The following is a 13,265-nucleotide window of genomic DNA, read 5'->3' on the forward strand; positions in this document are numbered from 1 at the left end:
CCAGCTTGAATGTAAATCGCCGGTGGGATGGCCCTCGGAACGCTTCGTTTTCTGAAGTCGCCTCACAAGGAAACTTCAGGCGACTTCGGAAAGCCGAAGCGATCCGAGTACCATCCCACAGAAGAGACGATTTGTCATTGGGCGACTAATCTTCCCCAGTAGCAACGTGTGCCACTGCCCTTAATGGAACATTGTGAGCTGTAGTTCAACAACTGCTGGACATCTGGGATTTATGTTTTTTCCCCTCTCAGATAGGGCCGATTCTTTTCTGGGTCCCTGCTTCTTTAACTCTGGTTATAACAATCACAACAGACAGAGGCAACACAATATCAATGCACAACAATATGGCCTTGCATTGTTTTGAGGCCTTACAATCTACAAGGAAAATAACTTCAGCTCCTTCCTCTCTCCTTTGCTCTACCCTGAAAATTAACCAATAAAAAGTTATGTCTGTCCTGTCCTTCTTACTTATATACTTATGTCTGTATTAATGCAGAGTTGTGCTATAAGTATGACAGTCCCCAGCTCCTTTCTTAAATCTGTCTGGTTTAGAGATTAACCTGCCAAGGATTAATACGAAGCGTCGACAGGGCATTTCAGGTTGAAGAGCTGTTTCCTGGAGAGTAATGTTATTTCATTTCTGGTTAAAGGGATCCGTTATCCGGGAACCCGTTATCCATAAAGTTCCAAATTACGGAAAGGCCATCTCCCATAAATCAAATAATCCAAATCTTTTCAGAATTATTCCCTTTTTCTGTGTAATGATAAAACAGTAAAACTTGATCCCAACTAAGATATAATTAATCCTTATTGGAAGCAAAACCAGCCTATTGGGTTTATTTAATGTTTACATAATTTTCTAGTAGATTTAAGGTGTGAAGATCCAAATTACGTAAAGATCCGTTATCAGGTCCCAATCATTCTGGATAATAGGTCCCATCCCTGTATTATAATAGAGTTATGTATGGTAAACGGAAAAAAAACAACCTCATGCTGAAAATCCACTGGAGAGCTTTGAGTGGACATATATGTGTGTGTTTTTATAAGTCCTTTATTTATCTTATATATAGGCAAAATATAGGGGATATCGTACACATTACATAAGAAATAATGTTCTGCATTGTAAAATATTTTGATTTTAGGGCTGTACTTTTTTACTTTAGGGTGTATTGTTTATCATGTTATAATTTACAGATTATTTGTATGTGCAGAAACATGTTCCTAGAGGTTTTTAAAAGTACTGAGTTTCAGTCTGTCAGCTCTTTACCCCAAAATAGCGCATCTCCCATCTGACCAATTATCCAACACCATTCAATTGTGTTGGATAACTTCCTAGCAGGGCATTGTGGGAAAGGACACAGCAGAAGTTTATGAGTGTTCAAAGGTGCTAAACTTCAATCTGTCACCTGTTTACTCCAAAATCACATCCCTGCCATAAGTGTTGTCAGCCTTATTTGTAACAAATTCCTTGCTAAAACATCAATACATAAATTATGCCCACACATAAACATTCAAGCCTACACACCCACACAAACACATACTAGCACACACACACACACAGGAGCCACAGGATAATGATGGAAATTACGGTGAAATTACAGTTTAAAAATCTCCGACCTTTTAGCCTCCAGTAGGGAGGCCCAACTGCGCTCCCCACTCCTACCTCTTGTCGCCCTGAGTGTTCTGGTTCTGTTGCGAGCCATTGGTCTGCAGGTCAGGGATATTTGCAAAGTCGTCCTGCTCGGAGACACCCAGCACCAAGGAGAGCACCACCATGCGGCCTTCCCTGACCGCAAGCAAGAGGACAGGAGAGAAGGAGGAAGAAACACAAGGAAGTAAAGTGAGAGTAGAATATTCATCAGCCAAGATAAAGTCATGTACAAAGTGATCTCAGAAACAGCAGCCTTCAAGGTGAAGAGGGAAAGTGAAGTGAAGGTGGAGAGAAGACACGGAGTATTTGGCCAGTGCAGAGCAAGTGGTAGACCTTATGGTAGACCTTCAGCCTGTGGCTCTCCAGCTGTCAGCTCCCGGTATACCGGCATCAGTTGTTAGCATATTTGAGATACTGAGGTTTGTATTTCAGCAACAGGTGGAGAACTGCAGCTTGAAAACAACCCACTGAGTGACTGTCCTATGATATATACTTAGAAAGAGTATAACTCAGTATTCCCTTGATCATTTCATTAGCTACCAAATTACATTGCTTTTACCTTCATTTCCTCTGTCCCCCTTCTCCTTTTTTGTTCGTTCTCTTATTTTTCTCTCATCTTTTCTCTACATTTTATCTTACAAATGTTCCATTCATCCGTCGCCTTTCTCTCTTCTGTCATCACCAATAAACCCTCCTTTCTTTCTTTATAGTTCATACCCTACATTATATCTCCCCACCTGGTATGTACATAACATGGACCTTCGGCCCATCCAGAAGGGCTTAATGCACGGCATGAATTATTTCTACATTGCAAACACAACACCTCCTGAGTACACTGAATATGACATTCACATTTCACTGCAGGGATTCCCATGAACATGAAATGGTAATGCATCAGGGTATAGACATGACCCAGTTATGCTTTAATGCTCAGTATTAACCCTCGCTTCTCAATTTTAGATTCTCAACAGGGGGTCAGTTTCTGCCCCTTTCGTGACTCATGGTTGACCTAATTGATAGAGCGTTTTCTGGTCCCTAACACCAGGTTGCTAGCGCAACTGCCAGGATATAGACTGCCCAAAGGCAAAATCTTCTCATTGTCTGATATTTTTGTATAACTCAATCCAACATCCCCTTTAAGCTGAATTAATTCAGCACCAGTCTCACTGTGACCCTCCAGGTCCTAAAGCAAGTGATGCCACCTGCATATTGTGGTAGCCCTCACAGGAGCGCCTCAATGCATCCATGGGAAAGCAAAGTATATGAAATCATACTGTATATACACCTGCGTTTAAAAGACCACTGAGTCTGCATTGAGCTTGGTAGATTAACCCCCACCCTGCTATGAAGTATAAACACTTTTCCACCCCTCCCCATGTACGACCCTGCTTGTTCTGAAGCATCATGGAAATCTTAGTCCTAGTATGTGTCCAGCCCTTGAAAGTCCAGACCCTCCACTGACTCCCTGTACAGGAAGGAGTTTATGGGCAGAGCAGAAAAATGATTTACCCTTATCTTTGTAACCACAAAGCCAGAAAATATCCATGATTAAGACATAGCTGTTTATTTACAGATACAATATTCAGTTTGTGGTCCTCTAGCTTTTGCTGAAGAAGATCTCTCTGCTTCTATTGTCTCCCATGTTGGATGTAGACAGTTGAAAGGTAACAGACAGACTTTATCTTTTGCTTTGTGTCAGCTGGGTATTGGGTGTATTGGGTGCCCCTACGCTAGCAGAAAATTGCCCTGTTAGTGGATACCAGGAAGCACAGGGCAGGGATTTATGGTTTAACTCTTCCCACTGATGTTGTATAAGGGGCCATCGTTTCAATCCTCTACAAGAAAACATTAATTAACCTCATGATAGAGCTGAACAGAGCTTGGCATGTGATTCCTTTGATTAAATACCAAGCTAATGTGTCTGAGAAGCTTCTATATTAACCCTTCTTTTCAGTGTGGCTTTGTGTCTATATTTTTCTTCTTCTTTGTGTCCATTTTTTCCATCTTTTCCAAGGAAAACATTTCCTCCCTTTTACTATATTTATACAGGTCTCCGTAATGAATGGAACAAGAAGGCACCAGTACAGGCATGCATTTCTTGTTGACACATCTATATTGTAATTAGTGCTCAACAGCAATGTTGTAATGTTATTAAACACAGCAGAACAGGATTGTTTGGTATCACACCTTTTCCATTATGCCTTTCCCTGTAGGACCATGTCTCTCCCTGTAGGATTGCTGGACATTGCAATGCAGTTGTGATAGGCTTAATTAGCAGACCTGGGAACCCAAAGGATCTGGAGGTAATTAAAGACTGGGAGGTGTAAGCAGGACTTATTAAACATCTCCTTGTGCTTCCAACAATAATAAAAATGTCTTGGCTTAAAGAGAACATAACCTTTCCAACACCAAACTCAACTACAGATGCAAGAGGGTTCTTCAATAAGAATCCTCCCAACCAGCCAGTCAACCATCTTGTTGTCATCTAACATATGGAGATTATTGGACGGATCCACTTGCATTAAAGGGGTCAATGGCACAGAGAGCATGGCAAAAGATTTATTGAAGATCCTGCAAGAACCCAGCAATCCAGAATACCGAGTACTGGTGACTTTTCCTGGGTAGTGCTGAGGACTGTGGAAGCATTATTAAACCAAAGCTAAAGTTGCAGATACACAGAGCCATATTGCCTATTGACCAGGCTACCATAAGAGTAATCTATTAGGCAGTTTACGAGGTCAAGGTGATGAAAGACATAGGGGCAAATTCACTAAGATCCAAAGTTGCGCCAGCGGCAGCTTCGCCGCACTTCGCCAGGTGTAGTTTCGCCAGCGCTACGCAAATTCACTAAAATGCGAAGTTTCGCTCAGGGAGGCGAATGGTAGCGAAGTTGCGCTAGCGTTAATTCATCAAGCAAATCGAAGTTACGCCAGCGATGCCTAATTTGCATACGGCGCCAAGTTAAAGTACAATGGACATATATGTAGCAGCAAATACATTACACTAAACAAGCCTGAGAAAGCTTCATAAAATAAAATAGAGTTGTTATTTTGCCCTACAGATGTGCCCACTTTATAGTTTAGGCGCCATATGTTAGGAAATGTAGGGGGGAAGGAGGGTACCCCCAAAAAAATGTACGATCTTTTTTAGGCTATCAGCCTTAAAAAAGGAAAAGACGCCAGCGTTTTTTGGGACTTTCAACTTTTTTTGAAGCAATCCCTCTATTGAACCTCGCCTGGTCTGAGGTGGCGAAGGCAAGTCTGGCGCAAGAGGTAACGTTCAGTAAGAAGCACGAGTTAGTGAATTAGCGTAGTTACGTCCCTTCGCCATAGCGCAACTTCACCCGGCATAAAGGTGCGAAGTAGCACTAGAGTAGGTCCACTTCGCTAGCGAATTTACACCAGCGCCCGTTAGTAAATTGACGACGTAACAAAATGACGTCACGCTGGCGATGTTGCGCTAGCGTTAGGTGCTTCGCACTTTAGTGAATTCGCCCCATAGTTCTGTTTGACAAGGATCACATTGGACCCATTATTCTTTCCTATCCAGTGTCGGACTGGGACACAAGGCGCCCACTAAAAAAACCTTAGACCAGGGGTCCACTCTCAGTGATATTTTCTTCCTCTCCTCACTCAACCTCAATTCTCCTAGTCTCTTTTGTTTATATACTATAATCTATTATTCCATCTATTTAGCCTCTTTAGCTAAGGAATGGCCATGAAATAGGCCAAATGTTCAGAAGCAAGAGGCCCATTGACATCTGTGCCCACCAGGAATTTTCCTGGTATCCCGGTGGGCCAGTCCAACACTGTTCCTAGCAACTCTATGGGATCTAATCCCTGGCCCAATTAAATCAGCCCACTTTGGCCCACCACAAAGCTAGATCTCAATGTCTAACTCTATCGCCCCCTGAATAATTTCTTTTCATTCCATATCTCACTAAGAGGACCAACCCTGTCCAAGCCTGAACCTTTATCATCTCCCTGGAGAAACAGTGAAGACTGTGAAATTGCCCGTGCCACAACACTGCAGTGAAGATCTCATTAAAATAAATTTACCTTGTATGAATGTGAGATAAATTAAGGTCATTCATGGCGTCTTCTAATAAATGTGCGCCTACCTGTTCTAAGACACTGATTCCGTGTTTAATTCAGCAGATATGTCTTAAATAGTCATGCCTTACAAATCTCATGCAGACCATTACAAAGAATTCCTCAGCAGAGAAGCTGCAGGGTATAGAAAATAGGATTTGTTAGAATTTGGACTTGGCTGAAAATGCAAATAAGCTGATAAGTTATTTATTATTTTTGTGCCGTATTATGCAGATTTAATACCCTCTCTGTTCCGTGCTTGTTACAGAAATATAACTAAGTCATAGAGTAACGTGAGATTCACTGAGCTACAGTATATTCTCTAAACTCTTCTCTCTCCTGGCAACATCTCTCTTGTGGCCAAGGGGGCATCTGGCTGTTTTATTTTCAGCTATCCACACAGGAGGCCATGGCCCAATCTCTGCCATTTATACATGTGCACAGAAGCTGGGACCTGGGATTTGTTTCGATGGCTCGTCCCCAGCTCATGTCCTGCTCTTCTGTTGTCATGAATGTGCATTTGTTATGGCAGGCTTGTTCTGTGTGGCCGGCAAATGCCCAGAGCTACAGTGGCTTTCAAGCCCTTTTGGTGTTTATAAACAACATAAACTCTACATAATTCTTGAACTAAGATGAAGAGGTCCAAGTCCTACCTTTCTCCTCCATGCCTTGTCTATCCAACTGCCAGAGTAGTAGATTTGTTATATTTATAGTTATAGTTTCACTAAGGTTTGCAGGGAGGCTTTTGTTTTGGAAAGTCTTAAAGGAGAAGTAAAGTCTAACTAAGCTAGAAATGTTATACTTTATATTTTGAGATTCTGTACCAGCCCAAGGCAACCACAGCCCTTTAGCAGTAAAGATCTATGTCTCCTAAGATGCCCCAGTAGCTCCCCATCTTCTTTTCTGCTGAAGTCAACTCGGCGGAAGGATACGCTCGAACATTAACTCGTAATTCTGCTCAGCATGGGATACAAAGCCAAGCTCAGGCAAGACATAAAGCACCGGGGGAACATTTGCATTTTAAATCTGCTCCAGCCTCCGTGCTGTTTACTTTAAGATTCACCATTGTACCTTGCCAAAGGTTTTAAAGGAGAACTAAAGAAGTTGCTAGAAATGTTGTACATGATGTTTTGTGCTTCTGTACCAGCCCAAGGCAACCACAGCCCTTTAGCAGTAAAGATCTGTGTCTCCAAAGATGCCCCAGTAGCTCCCCATCTTCTTTTCTGCTGATTCACTGATTCACATGCTCTGTGCTGCTGTCACTTACTGAGCTTAGGGAGCCACTCACAATATACAGTACACATAGAATAGAAATGTCACAATATAAGGCTGATTAGTAATTAATACACATAATTACTACATGGCAGCACAGAAACCAGTGCAATTAGCATCAGAACTTAATAATCAGCAAACCTGTAGCATCAGCTTATATTACAGCCAGGGAAGCTCATTTTCTGCTGGATAATTAGTGACGAGCCCTAAGCTTAGCTTCTCAACAGCCAATCAGAGCCCACTGAGCATGTGAGTGTCACAGACACTTTCCAAGATGGTGACCCCCTGTGACAAGTTTGAAGTCCTGGATCATTGCTAGCCTGCAACCCTTGTGAACCTACAACTGTCACACAGGACCAGACTGAGAATTAAAATAGGCCCTGGCATTTCAGGTACACAGAGGCCCAATCAGCCAACACAGAGGCCCAAACAGCCCCCACCAGCCCACTAAATACTGACTTTCTATGGCACCTTATAGCCGCCCCTGTCAGCAATCTCTCAATAGCCTTCGCCTAGGATATTTGGAATTGAAGCTTAAAGGGGTTGCTCACCTCTGCTTTAACTTTTAGTATGATGTAGATAGTGACATTCTGAGACAATTTACAATTGGTTTTAATTTTTCATCATTTGTGGTTTTTGAGTGATTTCGCTTTTTATTCAGCAGCTTTCAAGTTTGCGATTTCAACAAACTGGTTGCTAGGGTCCAAATTACCCTAGCAACCCTAAGATTGGACTATCAATAGGAGGGGCCCTGAACAGAAAGAAAAGTCATAAAAAGTAGAGAGAACAATACTTTTGTAGCCTTACAGAGCATTTGTTTTTTTAAATGGGGTCAGTGACATTTGATAGCTGGAAAGAGTCAGAAGAAAAAGGCAAATAATTATAAAAACTATACAAAATAAAAAATGGAAATTGAAAAGTTGCTTAGAATTGGCCACTCTATAACATACTAAAAGTTTTAGTAGGTTATAGAGTGGCCAATTGTAAGCAACCACCTCTTTAACAACATCTGGACGGCTGCAGGTTGAACACTCCTTATAAACCGAAATCTAACAATTATTACATACAATGTTATAAATCCTTTTGTAATTTTATCTCCATTTTTAACCCAAGGGCTAAATGGTTCAGACGTTTTACTGTGCCTGGAAATGTGCTCAGAGTTATTCTCCTCTTATTCCAAATTTGTTTTCTTCTGGCTGAGGCGCTAATTGTCCTATTAGAAGTTGAAGTCTCTGTTAATGGATGAGATTATATAATAAAAACACATTTTATTTCTTTTTTTTTTAAAAAATCCATGACCTGAAATTGGAGAGTGCCGGCCGCCCCTGCTATCAGAGAGAGTGGCTTGTGATTCATTTGCAGCCTGGGGCGCAGGAGAGGAAAGTAAAGGTGGTGGATACCAAAAGGCAGCCTTATTGTGTTTCTAGCCCTGATCCAGACTACAGGACTCATTCATTATCTCTGTGAGTGCCAGTAGGGTGTGAATAGCACTGAAGGTTAATACAAGCCTTACCCTTCTAGGCACCGGCCGTGATTGGATGCTGAGTGTGTTTATTAATTCAACAAATATACCGATGTTTATGCCAATGGACTGGCTGGTTGCTGCTTCTTGTCCCTGCTGTCTCCGAATTAGATACAGCCGGCCTTGGTGCCTTCAGGTTGCCTTTGTTTTTACTTCCACCCATTCTTTTTATAAGTGAGCAGCTATTTTAGACCTAGAATTCAGGCCAATTCATCTCATTGCCTGATTTGGTTTCTCTAGAATCTAGAGTTGACAGTTACCCTGGAGATGCAAGAAGGAAAAAAAAATCCTTCTAATTTTTGGCTTTATTGTTCCTTATCTTGCATTTTTTTAAGGTTCTATATACTATATATATATATATATATAGTGAATAAAGTACCCCCTCTTGTAAAATATAAGGATATTATTAGTTACCGAGGAGTTTCATGACCATATAAAAACACGAGGCCGAAGGCCGAGTGTTTTTATACAGGTCATGGAACTCCGAGGTAACTTCTAATATCCTCATATTTTACAACTGGGGGTACTTTATTTATTATAATACACAAATTTTAGTGAGTCATGTGACAGAAATGACATCACTACTCACCGTTTATAACTGATGACATCACTACTCACCGTTTATAAGGATATAATTTACAGGATATTCATGGCTTTTGTGTATTATATATATATATATATATATATATATATATATATATATATATATATATATATATATATAGTAAAATGTAGGCGAACCCTTTTTTTTCTAACCTTTTCCTTAGCACCCACTCATTGATCATGCCGTGTCCAAAAACCATAGAATATATGATTGACTTGAAATATTTGAGAATATATATATCATAATGCAAGAGAATCCTCCAAAAGGATGTTGTCTGCTTTGTGAACACACAGCTCCTCTTCTTTGCTTATACAGAACTAAACCCTAAAAATGGATATAGCTAAAAATACCATATTTTATATAGTGAACTTATTGCACGAGGCTAAAGTTTGAGCTTGTCAATAGCAGCAATGATCCAGGACTTCAAACTTGTCACAGGGGGTCACCATCTTGGAAAGTGTCTGTGACACTCACATGCTCAGTGGGCTCTGATTGGCTGTTGAGAAGCTAAGCTTAGGGCTCGTCACTAATTATCCAGCAGAAAATGAGCTTCCCTGGCTGTAATATAAGATGATGCTACAGGTTTGCTGATTATTAAATTCTGATGATAATTGCACTGGTTTCTGTTCTGCCATGTAGTAATTATGTGTATTAATTACTAATCAGCCTTATATTGTGACATTTCTATTCTATGTGTACTGTATATTGTGAGTGGCTCCCTAAGCTCAGTAAGTGACAGCAGCACAGAGCATGTGCAGTGAATCAGCAGAAAAGAAGATGGGGAGCTACTGGGGCATCTTTGGAGACGCAGATCTACTGCTAAAGGGCTGTGGTTGCCTTGGGCTGGTACATAAACCCAAAATATAATGAACAATATTTCTTGCCTATGTCTTCAGTTAGGCTTTAGTTCTCCTTTAAATGCACTCATGGACTCACCTAGAGAACTATATAGTTGACCTACCAATATAACAGTGCAGTATCTGAATGCCACACTGAATTAGGGATGTACACAACCCTAAAATGCCTCCTCAAATCTGAGGCCTACTGTATATAAAATCACATGACTTCTACTTGATTCAGCAGTATTCTGCCAAATCCAATGCCTGATCAGCTGAATCCAAAGCTGTATTTTGGATTAAATACTTCCTTAAATTCCATGATACTCCATAATAACATCAAGATACCCGGTGAGCTTGAATTTGTAATTGATTTGGATGTCTAAGTCGGAGAGTCAAGAAAATTTGCTTTTCGTGAACTTTCCCCGAAATCACAGAATTTTTCCGAGTTTTCACCCGAAAGCTCCGAAAACATTGTGAAATTGCCCGAAACCCAGACACAACCAAAAATCAATTAGACTGTTCCCATTGACTTTTATGCAACCTCGACAGGTTTGAGATGCCGTGTTTTTATATTCGGGCTTTTTAGCCCTCGGGGTTTAATAAATGCCAAAAAATTTGTGATTTTTTTAAAAGTCCGATTTTATAAAAAAAATCACAAATTTTTCGGAATTCGGGAGCATAGTAAATAACCCCCTAAGGGTCAGGGCACACGCTCAACTTCGGGGAGATTAGTCGCCCGTCGACAAATCTCCTCTTCTTCGAGGCGACTAGTCTCCCCAAACTGCCTCCTGCCGGCTAGAATGTAAATCAACCAGCGGGATGGCACTCGGAATCGATTCATTTTCCGAATTCGCCTGAAGTTGCCTCATGAGCATGTGCCCTGACCCTAAATGGGTCTTAGTTTCTAGGGTACTGTGTGACTGTTGAAAAAAGTTTCTATGGGTTGTCAGACCCGGTGAAGACTTTGTGACTTAATGCATTGCCCCTTTATGACGAGTTTAGCAACGACATAATGCAACAAATGGAATACATAACAGTTCAACCGTTGATGTTTTACCCTGGGTTAAAAGAGTTTTTTGACTTCTCCTACTTTTCCATCTACTGTGGAACACAGGAAGCAGAAGTCTTCCGAGCCTTAATAATAAATAATTAATTAATAATTAGAGAAATAATAAGAAATAAAGACAACTCTGTATATGCCCATGCCTCAATCTCTGAGTCAAAGGCTTATTGTGGCTCCTCCAGTCAGAATTATCAATTGATCACCCAAGTTCTCATCATCAAAGAGAACTTTGAGCATTTACTCTAGGATCTCAAAGGCCAGTGTCCTAAGCGTTTCAATTAAAACATGTGCATAAATAAATGGTCATGTTGAAGCGGCTATACATGATATGAATAGGAAGAGACAGTCTTATCAGTAGAAAGTAGGAATAAGGAAGAAAAGAGCAGCCACTTACAGAAAAGATTTCATGTCCAGGCCTCGGTTTCGGATTTGACCAACCATATAGTCCCAGCTACCAGGGTTGGTTTGATTCCTGATGCCAGCTGGCCGGTACTTGGACCCAGCTGAGGTTGGGGGTCGGCTCTGACCCGTGCGTTGGGAATGAGTGTTGCTGGTATTACTGCTGCTGGTAGAAGGGGTTTTATGTTGCTGCTGTAGCTGCCCCAGACTTTGACTGGTTGTTGGTTGGCAGTGATTGTGCTTCTGGTTGAGGCTGAGAGGTTGCTGGAGGCTTTGCTGGCGGAGAAGGGTGCGGGGGCGCTGGCATTTCATGTCTCCTGCAGAAATGGGGATATGGTCGAGGGTAGTGGCTGCTGTCAGGGTGGAGTCCTCAAGACTTAAGAAGGTAGTAGAAGAGGAGAGAAAGCAAAAGTTGAAGGGGAGAGAATGCAGTACAGATTTTATAGGTTAGACAGAGTGAGAATCCTTTCCATCAATAAAAACAATAATGGCCTATTGTCTGTAAGGCTATGGACACACAGACTGAAGGTTGTTGTCACCCTGCGTTTTTTTGCATTCTGAGAGAAGCAGATCCGCTCAGTGACCCTGTTCCATTGATTTTAATCCGATCATCTTATGTGAGGCCTACACGCACCCAAATACTGACCTCCGCTTCAGCCCTACTGTGTGTGAGTGCACACGGCTGATCAGACTTTATTCAATGGAGCAGGGACACAGAGCAGCTCTGCTTCTCTCAGCCTCCAAAAAATACACACGAGCCAACAGCCTGCGTGCCCATAGCCTAAAACTCTACAGCTGTGCCTCACTTTAACAGACCCTTTATAAGTTACCTACCAAGATACAAAACAAACCACTGCTCTGGATAAATTGGAGAACCCTGACAACCCCTAGTTTATTACACTGTCAAAAAGAAAGTCCTGTTTACACACTCATGCTCCAAACTAGAATCTAGCCAAATCATGAACTGCTTATCTTGTTTTTCTAACTAAAAAGTGCAGTACTTGTTATATTTGTATAACTAGTTATAAATAATAATGAGCTGTTTCACCTTTACTGACTTTCCTAGTAGAGGCATGAAAAGGCATAGGGTGGTGCTACCATGGACTGTTGTTGTACCTTCGTCCAAAGAAGACCGTGGGGCAGAAAAGGGCAAAGTGGCCGTCGCTAGCGAAAATGTGCCAGAAATCTTATCCGCACGCATACAACCGGCATATAGGACAATTTGCTAGTGAAAGAGACAGTGTCGGACTGGGCCGGCGGGACACCAGGAAAAAACCCGGTGGGCCCCGGGCTCATGTGGGCCCCGCTGGCCCAGATCCGCTACTTAGTGGGGCGGCGCGACCCCACTCTGTTCGGGGTCGCGGTAGAATAGAATATCACTAGCCCCCTGCAGTACTCCGGAACGGCAGTGGCGGCCGGAGGGGGGCCCTGGGGCAGTAGCCCCGGTGGGCCCCAAGCCTCCCAGTCCGACCCTGGAAAGAGACCATCGCTAGCGCAGTTTCTCGCCCTATCGTTACTCCGCAAATTCACTAAAGTGCGAATTTTACAGAACGTTACCTCTTTCACCAGAGTTTCCTTCGCCACCTTGCCTGCAAAAGTCCTAACTATGTAGTTCAATTGTTTAAACCAATTTGAGGGGCATGTCACATTTGTTTTAGGGTGGGCTCATGTCTAGGGCATTAGAGGATCTTTTGTCTTTATTTTGTTTCCTTGGATATTTGTAATAATAAGTGGCCTCTTCAAGCATTTGCACCAACATCTCTAATAAAGACAAATATATGACCTATATGTACCCGCCCTATTCAAATTGACCTAAGCGTACTA

The 13,265-nt window shown here is 41.9% G+C and overlaps 1 protein-coding gene across 6 annotated transcripts in view; it reads right to left on the bottom strand.

Moving 5' to 3' along the window:
* The window catches only part of LOC108714932 (synaptotagmin-7), a 230,659-nt gene that overhangs the window by 54,442 nt on the left and 162,952 nt on the right, over positions 1-13,265 (bottom strand). For 3 of the 6 annotated variants that reach the window (XM_041560871.1, XM_041560873.1, XM_041560874.1), the window contains 2 exons: positions 11,437-11,817; positions 1,664-1,786 (listed from right to left, as the gene is read on the bottom strand). The exons of 2 other annotated variants lie outside the window; for them this stretch is intronic. In XM_041560871.1, coding sequence (XP_041416805.1) covers positions 1,664-1,786; positions 11,437-11,817 — 504 coding nt within the window. The remainder of the gene's footprint in view (positions 1-1,663; positions 1,787-11,436; positions 11,818-13,265) is intronic. One more of the 6 variants, XM_041560872.1, reaches the window with a different exon arrangement.

The sequence above is a fragment of the Xenopus laevis genome, chromosome 4S (genome assembly GCF_017654675.1).
Source record: "Xenopus laevis strain J_2021 chromosome 4S, Xenopus_laevis_v10.1, whole genome shotgun sequence".
Taxonomy (NCBI): domain Eukaryota; kingdom Metazoa; phylum Chordata; class Amphibia; order Anura; family Pipidae; genus Xenopus; species Xenopus laevis.